At 37.7% G+C, this 19,597-nt stretch overlaps 4 protein-coding genes across 6 annotated transcripts; 2 read left to right on the top strand and 2 right to left on the bottom strand.

The window, feature by feature from the left end:
• The first annotated feature begins 2,249 nt into the window (after positions 1-2,249).
• Positions 2,250-6,057, top strand: LOC140671110 (protein RCC2 homolog). The gene is made up of 4 exons (XM_072902216.1): positions 2,250-2,646; positions 3,139-3,379; positions 3,662-4,509; positions 5,115-6,057. Exons 1-4 carry the CDS (start codon positions 2,443-2,445, stop codon positions 5,283-5,285), a joined length of 1,464 nt encoding a protein of 487 aa, XP_072758317.1. The 5' UTR covers positions 2,250-2,442; the 3' UTR covers positions 5,286-6,057.
• A 371-nt stretch (positions 6,058-6,428) lies between these two features.
• LOC140671111 (uncharacterized) lies at positions 6,429-8,239 on the bottom strand. The gene is made up of 4 exons (XM_072902217.1): positions 7,764-8,239; positions 7,421-7,668; positions 7,149-7,335; positions 6,429-7,049 (listed from the first exon to the last, which is right to left on the bottom strand). The coding sequence occupies exons 1-4, from the start codon at positions 8,211-8,213 to the stop codon at positions 6,891-6,893; spliced, it is 1,044 nt and encodes a 347-aa protein (XP_072758318.1). The 5' UTR covers positions 8,214-8,239; the 3' UTR covers positions 6,429-6,890.
• Positions 8,240-8,461: 222 nt separating this feature from the next.
• LOC140671112 (ras-related protein Rab-18) lies at positions 8,462-10,753 on the bottom strand. Its single transcript, XM_072902218.1, has 4 exons — positions 10,345-10,753; positions 10,153-10,270; positions 9,742-10,059; positions 8,462-9,622 (listed from the first exon to the last, which is right to left on the bottom strand). Exons 1-4 carry the CDS (start codon positions 10,524-10,526, stop codon positions 9,458-9,460), a joined length of 783 nt encoding a protein of 260 aa, XP_072758319.1. The 5' UTR covers positions 10,527-10,753; the 3' UTR covers positions 8,462-9,457.
• Positions 10,754-11,277: 524 nt separating this feature from the next.
• On the top strand, positions 11,278-19,586 carry Rhogap93b (MyTH4 and RhoGAP_KIAA1688 domain-containing protein RhoGAP93B). 3 transcript variants are annotated; one of them, XM_072902181.1, is made up of 11 exons: positions 11,278-11,648; positions 13,205-13,306; positions 13,732-13,870; positions 14,742-14,906; positions 14,990-15,536; positions 15,656-16,231; positions 16,317-16,730; positions 16,819-17,007; positions 17,103-17,956; positions 18,053-18,496; positions 18,835-19,586. In XM_072902181.1, exons 1-11 carry the CDS (start codon positions 11,635-11,637, stop codon positions 19,027-19,029), a joined length of 3,639 nt encoding a protein of 1,212 aa, XP_072758282.1. In that variant the 5' UTR covers positions 11,278-11,634; the 3' UTR covers positions 19,030-19,586. The 3 variants fall into 3 exon arrangements, with proteins under 3 accessions (XP_072758282.1, XP_072758281.1, XP_072758283.1); XM_072902180.1 differs by having other exon boundaries at positions 13,202-13,306; XM_072902182.1 differs by lacking the exon at positions 11,278-11,648 and adding an exon at positions 11,725-13,136 and having other exon boundaries at positions 13,202-13,306.
• Positions 19,587-19,597: the final 11 nt, after the last annotated feature.

Raw genomic sequence — 19,597 nt, 5'->3', positions numbered from 1 at the left:
AATACAATTACGAAAAATATTTTATATCACGAATTATCATTTCTACACGTTTATTTATAAGTAATTATAAATTTAATTACAAACGGATGCAAGTTTACAATTACTAATTCTAGTGAATCTCAAAATACTCATAATGATACATGTATATATATATTTTTTAGCAAATTTTTTTACATAAATAGAAAAAAAAATACGCAATCATAAATAAATTAATATTTAATTAGAATAATCATATTTTTTTGATATATGTGAAACCGAACTTCTAATATTAATATAATATAATTATAATTTTACGAATGCCGGCATTCGATGCGCAGAGTTCAGCCACGTTTCTTGAAAGAATAAAAAAGAAAGCATGACATAAGCGCGAGAGCGAACGAGACGCATATAGAGACAACGCGGTGTCCTATAGCTCTCTCGCTCATTCCTCCTGCATTCAAGCGTAGAGTGAGTGAGGCAGTGCTACAGGACACCACTAATCGGCATCACGTCTTGTCATGCTTTCTCTCTCGATCGTGTGGCTTGCGCTAAGGATGCAACATCGAATTGCCTCCCACTTTTTTCTCCTCCGCTGCATGAACTCCGCCGCGCTTCAAGTGACACGTACGTACGCGCTGCATGTGTATGTGACACTCTCGGTTGTCATACACGTACGTACATACACATTTACCGACGGACACCATTTATGCCGGTGCGTGTACAACGACATTATTGTAAACCGATTGTAGAATAATGTAAAATATATTGAAAGTATAAAAGATTTTTCAAATATGTTTACATATACCTGAAAATATTTTCATTACAAGTAACATTTTTAAAATTTTATAAAATGTTATATTAAATCTTCGAAAAATATGTATATAAAATTATAAGTATCTAATATATTTCTTATTATTAGGAATATAATTTTATAAAATATAATTTTTTATAAATATAATTTTTTATATTTTATAAAATATAATTTTATAAAATATAATTTTATAAAATATATCTTACTATTGAATACTATATATATATATATATGAAGAAACGAGCAATTGCAAAAATATCGATCATGCTTACATTTTTATTTTGGTAAATCTGTTACGTTGCATTGTTAATATTTTTTCAAATAGAAAAGATTACTATAAGATTATGTACTTGTCCTATATATATCTCGTGCTTTCGCTTATCTTACTTCATTTTCTACGATTCACGTGTAATTTTTTTATAGTTTCTTATACTTGATAAATTATCAATATGATATATATACAATTGACAATGCGATGGAAATTTTTCAATTCTCATCTTCGAGATAATAATTTTTCTCGTGTATCAATATATAATCTCTTCTTTGTATTATGTCAGTAACCTTTTTGATCACGAAGTTTGGTTGCAACACATAAATGACGAAATGTTAATCGGAATTTTGATAAGAGATTTTCCAATTATATATCAATGATTTTGAATGCCACTTATCTTTTTTGTATTTATTTATTTATTAAATTTCTTATTAATCATATCATGCAAATTTGTCTGATTCAAGTGAATAAACGTGTGTTATTAAATGCATCAATAAAAAATCGAGGATTTATAAAAATGCATCTAGCCATTTGCATCGTTTTTGTTACGCATTATACTCTCATATGGTTCACGACACAATAATAATAACATTAATAATTAAGATTTACAATATAAATAATATATATATGTAAAGAAAAACAAAATTAAATAAAAATATAACCATGTATAAAAGCATAATTTCTGCACAGCTCTATATGCATTTCAAATCTATTATTCTGGTATTCGGTCTAAGCATGCTGCGCCAAAATATAGTTACCTAGCGTGTTCGCGCATAATAATGCAATAACCTGTTGCGCGCGTCAAATCTAAAAGCGCATCGCACGTGCTCAAATGTCAAACATTTGTTGTCGCGTTTGAATTTCTTATCGTCTTCGTTTTTCACCCCGTATCACGTCTCCCCATCGACGGCGGCACGTGTGCGAGTACGATGAAGTAATTCTCGATTCAATTTGGATGTCGCGATCGAGAAGGCGCGCGTCGCGTTCAAATTTTCCCGCCCGTTTTCGGCGATTCGATTCCGCGACGTCTCGTTCAGGAGGAACGTACGGAACGCGAAACGCCGGCCCCCGGCGATTTACAATCATAAACTGTACGGTTCGCTTTATATGTATGTATATATGTATATACTTATATCCGCGGGAGCGTGGTTTTATTATGATTTTTGAGCGCCAGGTGGCCGCGTTTTTGTTGTCGATTTGCCGCTGTCGGCGGCGCGGCACGGCTCCCTCAGCGCCATTACATCGATAAATGTCACCGCGGCGGCCCCGATCGTGAACACCGAGTCGAGAGACCGCCGCCGAGATTTCCTTTCCGTTGAATTATACCTTCCCTCTTCACCATCGCTCACCTGCCGCGTAGAACCGAGACCCATCGTTGGCGATGTCGACCAAACGAAAGAGCACGACGGGCGGCACGTCGAAGAACCGTCCCAAGTCGCGCAAAGTCGAGTACGACGAGGAAGACATTTCGAGCGAGCACGAATCCGAGGTCGAGGACGCTGAAGCCGGCTCCAACGTCGAGGATGTCGTCACCGAGGACACGCTCGCCGATGTCGCCGATATACCCGAACTGCCGGCCCCAGAGGTGAGATCTTCGCGTCTTTTCTTTTCTCCCCCCGCGAGATTCTATATCTTCACACCTCCCACCCGGTTTCCGCGACGCGTCGCGGAAAGCAGAGTCCGTTTCCTCGCGTTACATTGTACTTTTGAACTGATTGTGTTATGAATTAATAATTATTATTCACACGTTCGCAATCGAGAATATCGAATATTTAGATATGCAAGATTAATATGTATTTATTAAAATTAATTGTTGATATTTTAGAATTTTGCATTAACTGTCAAAATTAATAATTTTCTAATTTTTTTGTAATTATTTGTAAGATTGAAAAGATATTTAATTAATCTTTGCAAATTGAAAATTAAACTAGATGTATTTCTTTTGTTAAGTTTTGTTCATTTGCTATTAACAGATGAAAACTTATGTTATTAAAACTTATACAAAAATACATTTGATAAAATATCTGTCAAATATAGAAAAATTAACTATAAAATATGAAATTTATTTTCTTATTAGGGTGGCTGGGGCAAACCTGGAACATTGCTCATGTGTGGCCTTACTAATTGGGAAATGGCTGGTCGCAAAGCACCACCTAAAGGAGTAAAGGCGAACGTAGGACGCAGCCTGTGGACACCACATACATTCAAAAATTTGAATAATGCAAGAGTACGGCTGATTGCTTCTGGTCCAGCTGCTTCCCATAGCATTATCGTTACTGAGGACGATAGATGCTTGGCCTTTGGTAGAAATGATAAGGGTAAATTAATTATTTATACAGGGTTAATTATATATATATATAAAGAGTAATTTTTCCTTTTAAAATTAACAAATCTGAATATATATTTTACTTATATACAGGCTAAATGTTGCATGAAAATTTTATATTTATTGTCAGTATATTAAAAGTATAATCCAATTTTAAATTTTTAATTGAATTTAATGTATATATTAATATCCAATTGTACTTTGCATATATGTTATACTTTTTTTTTATCATCAATCCAGCACAATTGCATTGAGACTTTGTAATTTATAATAGGTCAATTGGGCGTGGGGGATACAAAACGTCGCGACGAACCGACTGAAGTCGAAGCCTTGAAGGGACATACAGTTATAGGGGCATCATGTGGTCGCAATCATACCTTATTTTTGACGAGCCGCGGTATAGTTTTTGCCGCTGGCGATAATAAACTGGGTCAATGTGGGGTCGGCAAGAATGACCCCTGTATTGTAACTGCCAGCAAGGTGAAGTATTCCGGGCCGCCGATAGTAAAAGTGGGATGCGGCGCAGAGTTCTCGATGATTCTAGACATCAAGGGGGGTCTGCACTCGTTTGGATGTCCAGAGTACGGCGCCCTGGGCCACAATACGGATGGCAAATACTTCGTCACGAATACAAAGATGGCATTTCATTATGAAAAAGTGCCTAAACGTATTGTTTTGTACGTTGAAAGAGGCAAAGACGGCCATGCGATACCGTTGGACCGTGTCGAAATCACGGACTTCAGCTGCGGTCATTATCACACCGTCGCCATCGACAGCAAGAATCGTGCGTTCTCCTGGGGATTCGGCGGAATCGGCCGTCTGGGCCATAACGAGCAGCGCGATGAACTAGTACCACGTTTGATCAAGTTTCTAGAACCGCCCAGTCGTGGTGTCCGTGCGGTGTATTGCGGTAGCACGTACAGCATCGCGATCAACGTGCACGGTTCCGCCTTAATGTTTGGTCAGACTAAGCGCACGGGTGAAGCAAACATGTATCCCAAGCCCATTCAGGATTTATCCGGTTGGGAGATTCGATGCGTCGGTTGCTCGCAGACAAGCGTGGTGGTCGCGGCCGATGATTCCGTTATCGCATGGGGCGCCAGTCCTACATTTGGAGAATTGGTAAGTTACGTATAATTAGAAAAATATGTACCTAAATAAGAGCTTTAATTGATAAACAATATTAAGCAAAATTGGCATAAAGAATAAATAAAATAACGTTCTTAAGAGTGATAATACATTTCGAAAAACAACATTGGCATATACGTAAAGCCGCAATAACAAAAACATACGAACGTTTTGATCAGATCTTTTTAACTTTTAGCTCAGAATATAACATGAAATAATAATAATAATACAAACAAAGTTAAAGACTGTCGATCAAAGTATAAAAATAAATAACAAAATGTTAAATTATAATATAATAGCGCAGAAAATTATCAACAGGACGATAAGCAAATATATTAAAATTAAAAACAGTGGTCCAACTATTTTACAAAATGTTATTAATTCAGGATATTGTTTAATTTGTATTCAAAATATTATGTAATTTTATAACCCATACATTCTACAAAACTCTTTTTAAGAACGTTATTTTATTTGCACTTTATGCCAATTTTATTTAATATTAATAGAAAAATATATATTTTAGAATTATATATTCAAAATGCATAATTGGAGATATTCTAATTGTTCTCAGAAATAATTTATAATTAATTTTCTCCTAGGGTTTTGGAGAAATGCGAAAATCATCGACGACTCCAATGGAAGTGAAAGCTTTGGAAGGTTTATACATTACCGCAGTTACATGCGGTCTATCTCATACGCTTATGATCTGCCGAGACGATTCCGAAGAAGAAAGGGCCAAGATTAATAAGCTGCAGGTGTACTCTGTTTAAGGTATGAAAAGTGTATTTCTCGTTTGCGAAAATGAATTTCTGTTCGCAACGCTATACAGATGATTGAATGGAACGACGACTCAGTGAACCTCAGCTATCGATTTGACTAGTTGTAACGGAGTATCCGGGAATGATAACAGTAGATCGCTACGAAACGTCCAGGAGAGATATAAGATTAGCTATTACTCTACTTTGTACTTCCAGTTTTTACTTAACGCGCGCGAATGAAAGTCGATCTGTATGTAACATTTGAGACCCATTCTGTTAGCAGCTCAGGATATAGACCAAACAAGATAGATGCAAAAAGATATATTTTGATACGTTGCTATTTTATTGAAGTTTGTCGTAATTTTCATCAGAATGGAAATAGTTATTTGTATGAAGAAACTGAAGAGAGAACATTGGAAAGAGAACGTTATAGAATTTAGCAGTAACTGCTTTTATTTTTATCGATTTGCCTTTTTTAATCGATTTACATATTCAAATAGTTTATAACATTGATTCATCACAGTAGTACCTGAATCATTACATCTGCAGAAATCGTTTTTACAAATTATGTACAGGAATAATCCTTGTACATAATTAACACGAGTGAGCTATTACCCAAGTAGATAATATTTTAACTGTTTCATGTGAATTTTAATTAATATCTTTTTACATGTATTTCATTAAAATTTCATAGGAAAATCATGTATTTTTTTTTTTTTTTTTTTTTTTTTTTATGTGTGAATTGTCATTTATAGATAGAAGGAAGATACGTATGTCAAGTAATTTTATTTTTATTTTAATAATTAATTTTATAATATGTAACCTATTATAATAACAGAATATATATAATATATAATATATATATACATATATATATATATATATATATATATATATATAATTATATTATATATATATACAAATATATATATTATATATATATATATATATATATATATATATATATATATATATATATATACATATATATATATAATTATATATAATCTATTATTAAATAATATTAATTTTAATGATTTCTGTATTATAAAGTGATAAAAAAGAGCTGTGGAGTTATGAGTTTTTTTTTTTTTTTTTTTTGCTGTATTAGTAATGAATTTTCAGGCGACTATACGTATCTCGCATTTTAAGATATTTTTATTTCCAGATAAGTCGTATAGCACACATTTCTCGTATACCATTGTCGTAGATGCGTTAAAACTATTTGATCGAGTATACACTAAGATTAAGATTAAATAAATCAGAAAGTGCGTTTAGTACCTTCTTGTACCAATGAACTTACAACACCGAACACTGCCAGAATGTATTTGTGAATATCTTTTATTGTGATGCCAGACATTCATTCCATTCCGTTCCACATAATACTCTCAAGCGATTTTCGCATTGAAATATTGTTCTGATAAACTTGCGATAAATGTACAAGTCCAAATACAAAATAAACGAATTTTTTAAGAAATTTACATTGTCTTTTTTAGCAACTTTTAGAAGAGATGTTGATTATTTTTGTTAACAATCTTTAACAATTTTCAAAATAGCCTTCAAAAGCAAAAGTTTTTGTTTTTTCGCCACATGATATCGCTTCTTTTTGCAAATTTATTATGCTTGCACCGATATTGGCACTCTTGTACATTTCCAACAATGCTCTTTAATGCGATACAATTTTTGTCGCTCTAGACATGTGTCACAAATAATATCTTTCATAGCAGCTTCATTTAGACGTCTAATGGCATCTTCTTCTTCACGCTTACGTTTTTCCTAATTAATACTACAATTGTAATTAACTAAAATCGAAGAAACTTTCTCATATCAACAAAATTACTTTGGTACGTTTTATCATTAATGTCAAGTTTTTACCATAAGTCTTTTGTCCATTATTATTGTAGCAGTAGCGATAAATTGTTGAGCATTGTCTATTTCCTCTTGTGGAACATTGCCATATTTCCAATGTAATAATTGTTGAGCTATATAATGAATAGGATCTGAAGGTTCATACCTTAAAACTTTACTTATTGCCCATGATAGCGGGACCATTACATTTTGTCTATGCATATGGATTATTTAATTCATTACATATGTTGTATTTTACATATTTTTATCATTATTTATTTTAAAAGTCTACTTAATACCTTAAATAATCGTTACTCTTAAGAGTTACACCATCCTTTCCTTTTGGCAATAAATTCAAATAACAAATGCAAGCAAAATTGTACTGCATAGAAGTAGAAACGCTCGATAAAGGAGCTGCTCTGTTTAAATTGTAAGAAGAAAATGACTTTAACGAAGGACTATCGAATGCAGTATCGGATGCTGTTTGCGCTTCCAGGGGAGTAGAATGTGATTCCAATATAGTCAAACTGCATTCACACAATATTTCCTGTAGATTATTTTAAATTTTCATATTTTTAAAAATATTTATATATATATGTGTAATACGTTTTATATTCTTTGTAATTACTTTGGAAAGGATACCTCAGTATCTTGTAAAATTTCCTTTTCTTTGTACTCATTATATCCGAGATCAATTAACATATTTTCAACCTCATCATCGATACCGTTCTCTTTTACATAGCAAAGAGTGTCTTCATCTATTCCAAGTTTTTTTAGAAAACAAATCATTGTGGGTGTAACAGGTTTGGATTTCCCCTGCAAGCTCAAGATTCCTGGGACATCAATGCCGCTTGACAAAAGTCGATATAATGTATTTTCATCCTGAGACACTAATCCGCACATAATGATATTCCAACATTGATTTTCAGTTAATCCAGTAACGAGCAGATTCCAAATTAATTTTTCGTCAAGTTTGTTCTTTGTCCATGTACCTTTCATTTCTACTCCAAAATCTTGAAAATATTTCAGTTCTTCAGAAGTAAGACTAAGAAGACCGTATTTGATTGCTTTTATCATGCTGTGTGGCGACATGCCTAAAATTTATCATTCAATAGTAATTAATGAAAAAAGGAAAAATTTCAAAAGAACAAGGTGCCGCAACCTTTCCTTTTTAATTCCAGTAAAACACATTCATTATATATTCCACTGTGGATAGCAAAATGCATCAATTTATTAAACGATACATCATCTTGCCCATCAGTGTACACAGATAAAGATTTAATTTTGTCACATTGTAAAAGTTTGTTCTTGAGTAAATTAAGTAATTTCTCGTTGCTCCATTTGCCATAGATAAACATTCCTTTATTCGTCAATTTTATATTTAATTTCGTTTCACGAAACGTTTGTGCGCCTTTATCTATCATATTTTGTAAATCCGACATTTTTAGAAAGATGAGTTGAAAAATTTACAACTTTTGAAAAGAAAAATGTACATTTGAATCATTTTATAAAGATATTGCATCATATGTCAAAATACAAGCTAATTATTTAGGCAATTGTTATGAATTGGTTATGTAATAAAAATTTGTTTTATATTAAACACTAATGATGTATACAACACATCCAAAAAATTTTATTTACATAAAGGGAATAAATTATAGAATTTAATATTAATTTATAGATAATATCACCACTATGTAATTATGTAGTACTCTACACTTTTTCGGCATAGTAAATATATATTCCTAATTATAAAATCTAAAAATTAGCACAGTATAGATGTAACGTAGCAGAATTTCTAGATACATTTTTACAGTATAATACACATTTTTCAAATGTAACAACAATAATATGCGCCAAACGCAATTATTGTGCACAACGTAAAATGATAAATATAACTAATGATTATAAAAATTATCGAATTTTACTTGTACAAAAATGTGATTAACAGAATACTTATGATCTATAAAAATGTATCATTAAATGTCTATAATTGTTTCCTCAATATACATTAATTGTGTTTACGCACATAAAATTTCATTTATGTTTAAATTTAATTACGTTTTCGCCATAAATATTTACACCAGATTCAAGATTTAGTTTTGAACAATAGTTAGTGTGTGTGTACGTAATGTGTGAAAACATGCAACTTACAAAATTATTTCTTAAGTTTTGTAAGATCCGAGATGCATAGCATGTATGAAATGATACATTGTATGTGACCTCTTCCACGTTGCTTCTCGGAATTTATTTTTTTTCTTTTTTTGTGCAGAGTCTCAATCTTAACACATTGTGCATATATTTGTTATGACGAGCACTTTCTCGTAACACCATGATTACAGTAAACTGCAATAACAATTTGATGGGTTCTCAGTGGGTGATCGAGGTTGATTGTCCAATTGCATTCCTCTTTTCCCCATTCGATACCTCGAAGTAGCCATAGTACCGTTGTCATATAATCGGGTAGAGTGAGTATCCCAAAGACCAGGTGTTTGTATTATCTGTTGTACCAATATTACATAATATTATTAATAATAAAGAAAATCATATTAAATATTTTTTTTGTAAGGTATAAATTTATAAAATATAAAACTACACTACAGTAATAATAAATTCTGACCTTTTGTACAAGTTCTTCAAAACAGCATTTTACGCCATCCGCTGTTTTTGCACTACTCTCAATGTACAAGGTCTGATGTCTTCTTGCAAACTGCAGACCTTCTTCGGTGCTCACTTCTCTATTTGGTAAATCTATTTTATTACCTACTACCATCTTGACGATATCTGTTTTATTGCAGTATGTATTCAATTCATTAAGCCATGTCTCCAATTTTACAAAAGTATTTCGATCCGTAACATCATACATTAAAATAGCACCTTGACCATCTCTGTAGTAACTTGGTGTTAAAGTGCGAAATCGTTCTTGACCTGCGGTATCCTATAAAAAAAATATGTTCTGATAAATTTTAAATACACAATACACAATGCCGATTACGTTATCTTCTCTCCACAAGAGACTATAATTACAAACCCAAATCGCAAGTTTCACTGTATTGCCATCAATAGTTATCTGTTTGGTTTTGTAATCCATTCCGACTGTACTTTGCATGTTTTCGCAGAATTCATCCTCGGTGAACCTCAGAAGTATACTAAAAATAATATTGCATCATGATTAATCTCAAACAACGACGTATAAGGAATGATGAAATGCATTTACAAGTACCTCGATTTTCCCACGTTAGATTCACCTATTATGAGAATCTTCAATATCGTTAAAACGTCCTCTTGATCCATAATGACGCGATTAGCTGCACTCTTGGCGATATTAACGTTAAGGCTGAGAAAAAAATACGTGGGGACAAAAAATACAAATTTCTTCTCCCCTTTAATATCGTCACTTTTCATACATTGATACTGCTGTGCCTAATATATACGCATTCGCAATCAACAAAAAGTACGTCATGAAGCATGATAAGGCAGGAATCTCACAATTGCAGTGAATGGAATTTCGGGAAGGGGTCGCGATTTCCCTCAGAGCCTCACAGATGTCTCTGTTTAGTCTTCTAATTTCGGGAAACATATCGATGTCGAGAAACCCGTCGAAATTTTTCATTTAATATTCAAATTTTATTAATTAATTAACGGCACAATGATTGCGTTATTAAATGAAAGGTATGAGAAATTCCTAATAATATTATATTAATATGAATGATATATTAAAGAGATAATGATTATATATGCGATTAGAACTTTCGCTTTCTTCCAGAAAATGAATCGTTATCGAACAATCACGTATACGCGAAAACAGTCATTTTTAATTAGCCATCATCCTCGCCGATGCAAGTCGATAAGAGTCTAAATTATACGAAATCGCTTTCTACAGTTTCCACGACCGGCAACGTGCCCATTTGATTAATCGCTCGCTCGATCGCGCGCGTATATAGTTGATCGCGACGGCGAGAAAAAGAAGGAAGGAAAGAGAGAGAGCGAGAGAGAGAGAGAGAGAGAGAGAGAGGAGGAATTGGCGGAGTCAGCGCGGAGAGCGAGGGAGAGGGCACATGCGACGCGCGCGGTGCGCGTGCGAGAAGGAATTTTTGTCACTATCCGCGGGGAGTGCTGCCGGCGGCGGTGGCACGGCGCACGGCGAGAACTAAAGCACGAACTACGCGAAGAAGAAAAAAAGATGGCCGCCGCGAGGCTGCCATGAAGGGGCCGCGTCGCTGCTCGCGCTCGCGGAAATGGGACGTTGCGACATCCGAGTGTCATCGTCGTCTCAGTGAAGAAGTGTCAAACGAGGTGGTGATCGTGCCGGGGCGAGGGTGACGTGCCGGGAGTGAGGGAGAGAAGGTGAAGGTGGTAAAGTGCAGTGAAGAAGCCAAGTGCGCACTGCGGTGCGCTCGTCGCGACGACGACGACGACGGAGACGACAACGACGAGGACGACAACGACGACAGCGGCGACGAGGAGTAAGACGATAAACCAGACGACGGCGAACCAGCCGGAAATACGCGAGATGGCATCCGACGGGTAAGGCTGCGAAAGGCAAAGAGAAAGAAAGAGAGAGAGAGAGAGAGAAAAAAAAAAACCTTGCCTGCCTGTCCCGTCAAAACTGCACTTGTCTCGCGATTCGACTGCACCCGAGGTGCAGCGCACCTCGTTATTCTAGGGAAAACGCGGCCGTCGCGGCACACGGGACCGACACGGGTGTTCGCAGATCGATAGTGAATTTTTTTTTAGTCACCCGTCCCAGTTTTCTCCCTCTCTCTCTCTCTCTCTCTCTCTCCGTCCTCGTCCGTATACTCTAGTCTCTTTCTCTCTATATCTCTCTCTGTCTCTCTCTCTCCCTCTCTATGTTCTATTCGTTCTTTTTGCTTCGAACGTATGTACATGCATACAAAGAGAAAGAAGACACCGCGGTCGTCTTTCTTGATGATAACCGAACGATTTGCTCCTTCTTGACGGCGCTTTCGCGCTAAAGGTAGCCGTCGCGATTGGGCGGGTCTCTCTCACTCGTTTCCTCGCGCGGTGCGCACATTTTCGCAGTCCGCGTTTAGGCTCGTCCGTGTCATTAGGCGTGCATTTCCACCGTCGTTTTTCCTTTTTCCCTCGCCCCCCTTTGCTCCACACATTCCGCGTTCTCTCTTTTCCTTTCTTCTTCGCACCCGAGCGTGTGCGCTCTCGATTTACGCGCGAATGGATTACCGCGGCCTATTTCAGCCAATTAAGCGGCCAGCATGACATCAGAACGGACGGCCTCTCTCGTTGTATCGCGGCCCAGCATTCCTATCAATTTGCGGGGATCCGTCAAGGCGAAGTGGGGTGAGGTGGGTGGACGGGCGAAACACCCTCCTTCGTGCGCCCCGATTATCATCGCCCTCTCCGTTGGCCTCCGGTTAAAAGAGTATCGTCGTGCGTTGCGAATCTCGAACGGTTCCCCTGTTTCCCTTCTATCGCATTTTTCCAGCCTCCCTTTTGTCTCCGTCAATTTGTCTGTCGTGAGGGTGATATTTTTTCTTTCCGAGATCTCGAGTTTGCTGTCATTTCAATTAGTTCGCCGATTATTACGCTTGTTTTAACATGCATGCACGTACTTAGTACCTATCGCGACGTGCGCGCGTTATATCTTCTTCTTTTACTCTGAATTCGGAGTTCCCGGAAAAAAAAATCGTGACCGTGTTTCGACGTCCGTATAGTGGAAATGTAAATAAAAAATGGAAACAACGCGTATATGTGCTATCTTTCACTCTGTACGAAAATATCGTTGCGATACAATGAAAGATAGCACATCCGCGCGTTACGCTCGGAATACTTTTGACATATCGATCCCGCCTTATCCCGCTATTATCGTTTATATAAAGTGTACAAATATTTATACGTCATTTTTCCAAGTAATAAAGCCCGTCTCGAAGACGCGAGTAACCTGTAAGAAGTGAAAGTTTAAGGAAAAAGAGCGATTAGAGCGATTGCATAAAGTTTGATACAGTTTATCTCTGATTACTTTAGGCTATTATAAAGGTTCGCGAATATAGATAATATTACAATTTCCCCGGGACACAGATATTAATCGATGACAATTACAGTAGAATGGAATGGGTGGAGATCATAGAACCACGCACTAAGGAACATATGTACGCTAACCTGACCACCGGAGAATGCGTATGGGATCCTCCACCGGGTGTACCTGTGTAAGCTTCTCCTTTATGTTAATGTGTCTCTCAGATCTTTTGTCAAAGTACTTTTCTCATAATTAAATAATTTATTAAAAAAAAAAAAAAATTAGAGTCTTTTATATATATGTTCTTGATAGTCTTCTAGATTTATGTTATCTTTTAAAATTTTCTTGACAGATAATACGTCTAATATATGTTTAATATTTTAAAAGCTAGTTGCATCTAATGATTCATTGTAATACGACAGTATTACAATGAATAATCTCAATTACACTCGGCATGTTTAATTTAATTATATATATTAATAAATTATCTCAAGTATAGTTCCATTGTATCATTATTTTAGAGAAAGTTATATTTATGTTAGAGAGAAAGTACCAAGTCACCTCTTCTACATCACGATACATAATACACGCAATGTCCCATTTAATAATTTATAGGAAAAAGACGGACAACAATCAGTGGTGGGAGTTATTTGATCAGAATACCTCGCGATTTTACTATTATAACGCGACGTCTCAGAAAACTGTGTGGCATCGTCCGACCGACTGTGACATTATACCATTGGCGAAACTTCAGGTAAAAAAAAAAAAAAACATTTATGCGATATGTGTATCACCGATATGTGCCCGATATGATTTATTCCTATATAATATCAAAGTTGCGTGCGCGCACGCGTATGTGTGCGTGTGTGTGTATGTTAGTTATGTATGTTAGTATGGCATAAGTTAACTTATCGAGCGTTAAAATACAGATAAGATCATACTACCATTTGTATTTGTCAGAATTCATTTGTACTCACGCTTGGATAGATCGGCTAAAAATCTGTGAGTATTTGGCATTTACGCTCTTGCGCGTGCCACAATGTGTGCGTAATGATTTGTGAGTTTCTCCGGGTAACGCACATTACAGAACTCGTGTATCTTAAAGTGGCGTAGATATAAGAGTGTGTGCAAGCGCGTCTGCTCTCTTCTCAGCTATAAATAGACGTTTGTAGCAGGGAGAAAAAACTCGGGTTTACATTATATCATGCTAGTACCATCAGACTCCTTTCGCGATAATGTTATTCCTTCAATTAAAATTTGATGAGAATACGAGTGCCAGATGTATGCTATGGAATATCCACCTGTATGCCGAAATATAACTGTTTACCAAATTTTTTGATGAGATTATATCTAATTCGTATACACACACACACACACACACACACACACACACACACATACACATTATAAAAAAATAATTTAAATTATAATTCTCACATGTTTTATATATATATAAACATTTACTTTTTATAATGTTTACTACATTTCTTGTTATTTTTTATAAAGATACAAGACTGTTTTCATGTTAATCAATTATCTATAAAAAGATGCAATTTTACCATTAGTATACAGTTATATTTTCCATTCGTTAATTTATCCAGATATTTTTATATCTTGTATTGTAGACGTTAAAACAAAATACGGAACCAGCAAGTGGTAGCACGTCCGATACTCAGAAAACGACCGAACAGAGAAAAAAGGAATCGGTTTCGACGCAGACGCAAACGCCTTCAGTTAGCCGGTCGACGCGATTTAACCACCAGGAGAACACGAATTTGGCCCCGCCTTTGGTAAATTTAATTTTTCCATAATTATCTTGATACGCGATACATAAACTTTTCGAGATTCTGCATAGCTACGTTTTCTCTCGTAGCAAGCTCTTTCTCTCGGTAATGCGAACAAAACGCGGACTTCTACGGTCGGCATAGATCTTCAGACTTCTCCTCCTTCCCCGTCTCCGTCAACGAGGCGACACCATCATCATCATCATCATCACAATAACAGGCACCACAGGCATCATGACGTACCAGCAGCACGTACCAGGCAGCACAATCACTCACAAGACTCTGGTAGATCCAGTGACAGTTCCGTCTCGCACAGTAGGACTTCTTTGGAATCGACCGGTTATCGTTTGTTGGACTCGCCGCATAGACATCATCATCGTTCAGCCGCCCAGACGCCGGCAAGCACCGCACAATCCTCTCCTAGGCAGCACAGTAGCAGTGGTACCTTGGAAGCTAGATGCCACAAAAGCGGAACTTTGGAAAGCGTGAAGAATCAGAAGTCTGTCTCGTTGGGAGAACCACCGCCGTTAGGCTTATCGCTTTCAACTAGCACACCTCTCTTCAAGAAGAAGACGTTCAGTGATCCGCAACGCGAAGGTAGAGCGGGAAATTTTGACCTGGACAAAAGTAAAAATGGTAAGAATGTATAATATATCTATGTTTTTATGCCGCACTGTAATTATTTGTTATCTGGACAAAGGTTTTTACAAGACAAAGCGTTTTTATTTATCTAATCGATATTTTCCGATTTTCAGGTAGAGAAAGTAGTAGAGGCTCGTATGGTCCCGAGCCAAGTACCTCACCATATCGCGATTCTCTGATGGAGTCTCGAGTCTTTAGGCAAGAAATGCCGCCGTATCGTCCACCGGAGGTTCAACTTAGCCATAGTTATAAATCACAGGGCGAAAAGTATGGTTCCTTGATGGACAGTGGCAATCGTTACCATAGAGATAGAGAACGGGAAATACAGCAGCAGCAGCAACGAGAACGGGTCAACAGTCTTGATAAGACAAACCCGCCAGCCTTTTATCAGAGTTCCATGCATTCGAGAAATATGAATAAGCAGCCGCAGGATGGCACAGGTAGCATAGGTAGAAGACATCACGGATGCTCGGCGTCGCTGTCAGAGGCGAATGTTAGGGACGTGTACGGTGCAATGTTATCCGAAAGAAATGATCCCGCCAAGAGCCTCGGCAGGGCTGCTGGCATACACAGTGGTAATTCAACGAAGCAGAGAGGCGGACTCGAGGCGGTGGAGCGTGAGAGAGAGCGGGACCGCGACAGAGAGAAGGAATATAGACGAAACACAGCGTGCAATAATTCTCTGGATTGTAAGCGAGATTATCTTTCAACTTCTTTCGCCATCTTCCTGCATGTACGTCTTTTGTAATATATGCTTGATTATTATTTTATAAGGTGTACCGCAACCGCTGGGTCGCAGTTATAGTTTTGTGCAACAGCAAAAACAGCAGCAAAAGTTAATGCAGCAACAGTTACATCAGCAGCAACAACAGCAGCAGCAGCAGGTTAGGAGAAGAGAACGGGACGACGATGCCATGCACGAACGTTATTTGATGATAAGTCAAACCCACGAACAATCCAGACAGAGACTCAGCAGTAATACTAGCAGTAGTAACAGCAGTAACAGCAGTAGCAATAGCGCCGCGGGCGAAGAGACTGAAGGTCATGCCGAGGGAGACGATAGCAAGAAGAAGAGGAGTAACGGAAATCCCAGTCCGCCACCGTCGCCGTTTTACGGCAATCTTCTGGCTGATGCCGATCACTTATTACCACTGCAACATTATATTCTTCAACAGGCAAAATTATCAGGTAATGAAAGCTGAGAATTCTAATATTAATAGCTTTATGGTGGACCTTGTTTGACCACTATTTTTTTTCTTTGTCTCACAATGCGTAGGTTGTTACAAGTTTGGCGATCCTTTATTGGTAGAAGAAGGCGAAGATTCTCTGGACGAGGAAGGTGGTAGAGGCGAAGGTGTCGGTGGAAGAGGTGATGACGATTCCGATGATCAATTTGCCGATGATGAAGCCGCTAGCAATCAAGGCGATTCTTCCAGTCAAGAATATCTCGAGGATCACTATGCAGGTGAGGAATCATTTCTAAGAGCATAAAATCTATATAATATGCGTTTACCAAACATACAATATAAACAGTGTTTTATTTTATTTATCTTACATTAGATCTAGGGAATTACGACACCGCCGGATTAGCGACTTATTACACCACAGCCGACACGTTGACGAGGCCACAAGCACGACCACCGTCGCCACCGAATATTGTGTCTCAGACGGAAGCCAGAGATAGCGTGGTGACTACGAGACAAGTCTCGATGCCCACTGTAAGTTCAACTCCAAGTATCTGTACGACGAATGTCGATAATACTGACTTGGACGAAGCGCGAAGAGACGACAGTACGGGTGGCGGCGACATAGAGAAGTACGCACAGGACAATCTTAATCTAAACTGCGGCAGGCCAAAGGGACTTAGGCTGTTGTTTCGAAAGAAATTTAGCGTGCGGGACATTCTCAGCTGGTCGAAAGATCCGATACCTCAGCCCATGCTCGCGATGGTGGACGGTGAGAAGCCGCTCAAGAGAGAGGCTTGCAATCTGTTCCGATTGGTCCAAGTGTACATGGGCGATCGCAAGGCCAACGTCGGCATGACATTGGATGGTGTCGCTATGGATATTGTGAATACCGCATTCACGAAGCCACCCCTGCGGGATGAATTGTACGTACAGATCTGCAGACAAACGACGGAAAATCCACGGAAGGAGAGTCTACGACGTGGATGGGAATTGATGGCTGTGTGTTTGGCTTTTGTGCCTCCTAGCGCCACGTTCGAGCCCTACCTAGAAGGTTATATGAATAGGCATCGCGATCCCAATTTCCAATTTCCCGAAGTCGCCAAGTGGCCGATACATGTACAAGTCAGTCATTATGCGACTGTGGCTTGCAGGCGACTACAACGGATCGGCGTGCATGGTAAACGACAACCTCGCAAAGCTACAGCGGAAGATATCGACCAAGCGAGGGTAATTAATTGCACCGATAATTTAGTTTTTTTTTTTTTTTTTTTTTTTTGTACTTTTTAGAGAGTCTAATTGTATGCTTTCGTATTATTTTCGCAGATACAAATCTTTCGCGCATCCATGTTTGGTGCAACACTCTCGGAAGTCATGGCTTTACAAAGGGACCGCTTTCCACTTAGAGAGTTACCATGGATACAGACTACGCTGACACATCAGGTGTTGGTGCGTGGTGGCACGTTGACCGAGGGTATCTTCCGAGTGTCCGCAGACGCCGATGAAGTCAACGCATTGAAATCTTGTCTGGACAGGTTCGAAGATGGAGCAATTCTAGCAGTTTCTCAAGATGCTCACGCACCTGCCTCCTTGTTGAAGTTATGGGTGCGTGAGTTGTACGAGCCACTGATACCGGACTCATTTTACGTGGAATGCGTGTCTATGCGGCATGACGATCCAAAAGCTTCTGCGGGCTTTGTGGCTGCGCTTGTCGACCGTTTGCCAGATCTTAATCGTCGCGTGCTGTGTCATCTAATACATTTCCTTCAGGTAAGAAACCATTTTATTCAATAACTATGCTGTAAAACTGTATGATTCTAAATTTTTCTTTGCATCAAATCAAAAATCATACACTCTTTGAAGAAAGTCCAAAACTATGCAATAATACTTAGCACTAGATGCATGGTAACAGCTTCTATAAAAATTCAAGAGCCAACATAGGTACATTATTGAAGCCTAAAATTATACGTAGCAGCATTTAATGGTGTTAATAATTCACGAGAATACACGAGAATTCAAGAGCAGCATGCAGTCGAGGCACCGTTGAATTAAATCGAGTGAAAGTTTTTCGATGAATCGTTTGCCACCATATTATAACAATTTTCCAGATATTCGCTAGATCCGAGGTGGTTGCTCGCACTAAAATGGACGCCAATAATCTTGCGATGGTGATGGCGCCGAATGTATTGCGATGCACGTCCCAAGACCCTCGGGTGATCTTAGAGAACGCACGGAAGGAGATGGCCTTCGTCCGTACTCTCATCGAGTCACTAGATACCACTTGGGTCGATGATCTTCACTGACCGCATCCTATCACGCTAGAAAAAAAGTCCGCTCTAGACTATTATGCCAAATGAATCAGCTGTATAGTCACGTCTATTGTTAGTTACATCTTTCTCTCTCTGTCTCTATCTCTTTCTCTCACTGTTCTCAATTTATCTTCACTCTACTTGTTTGTCCATCGCGTCACCGATTTCTCCCATAGTCCTCTATATAAATGTTCTTCGTAACGGTAATTTAGTGCTAAAGTCTTACCAACCAAGCTAATCAACCAATCCGCTCCTTTATTTCTTATTTATTATTTATATGCAGATTCTATGTTATACGACAGATTAGAGATTATTAGATTATATTATGTATATCGCTATATATATCATATATATTTTACCAATCCCTTGTTACCGCGTCAAACAAACGTGGACGGCTTTTTTACTCGATCATTGTTGAATCTCGTGTAAGATAAAAAAAGAAATCATGTGTTACCGTGTATAGCTACGCTCCGCGATGATCTTTTTGTATAAGCGACGGATTAACGTGTAAAGCGTTTTATCGAGGAGTAAACACTGCGAAAGATTAGCAAGCTGTAGTCAT

Source organism: Anoplolepis gracilipes, chromosome 11 (genome assembly GCF_047496725.1).
Source record: "Anoplolepis gracilipes chromosome 11, ASM4749672v1, whole genome shotgun sequence".
In the NCBI taxonomy this organism is placed as follows: domain Eukaryota; kingdom Metazoa; phylum Arthropoda; class Insecta; order Hymenoptera; family Formicidae; genus Anoplolepis; species Anoplolepis gracilipes.
Note: the sequence above shows the minus strand (reverse complement) of the source record. Positions and strands in the feature narration are given on the sequence as shown.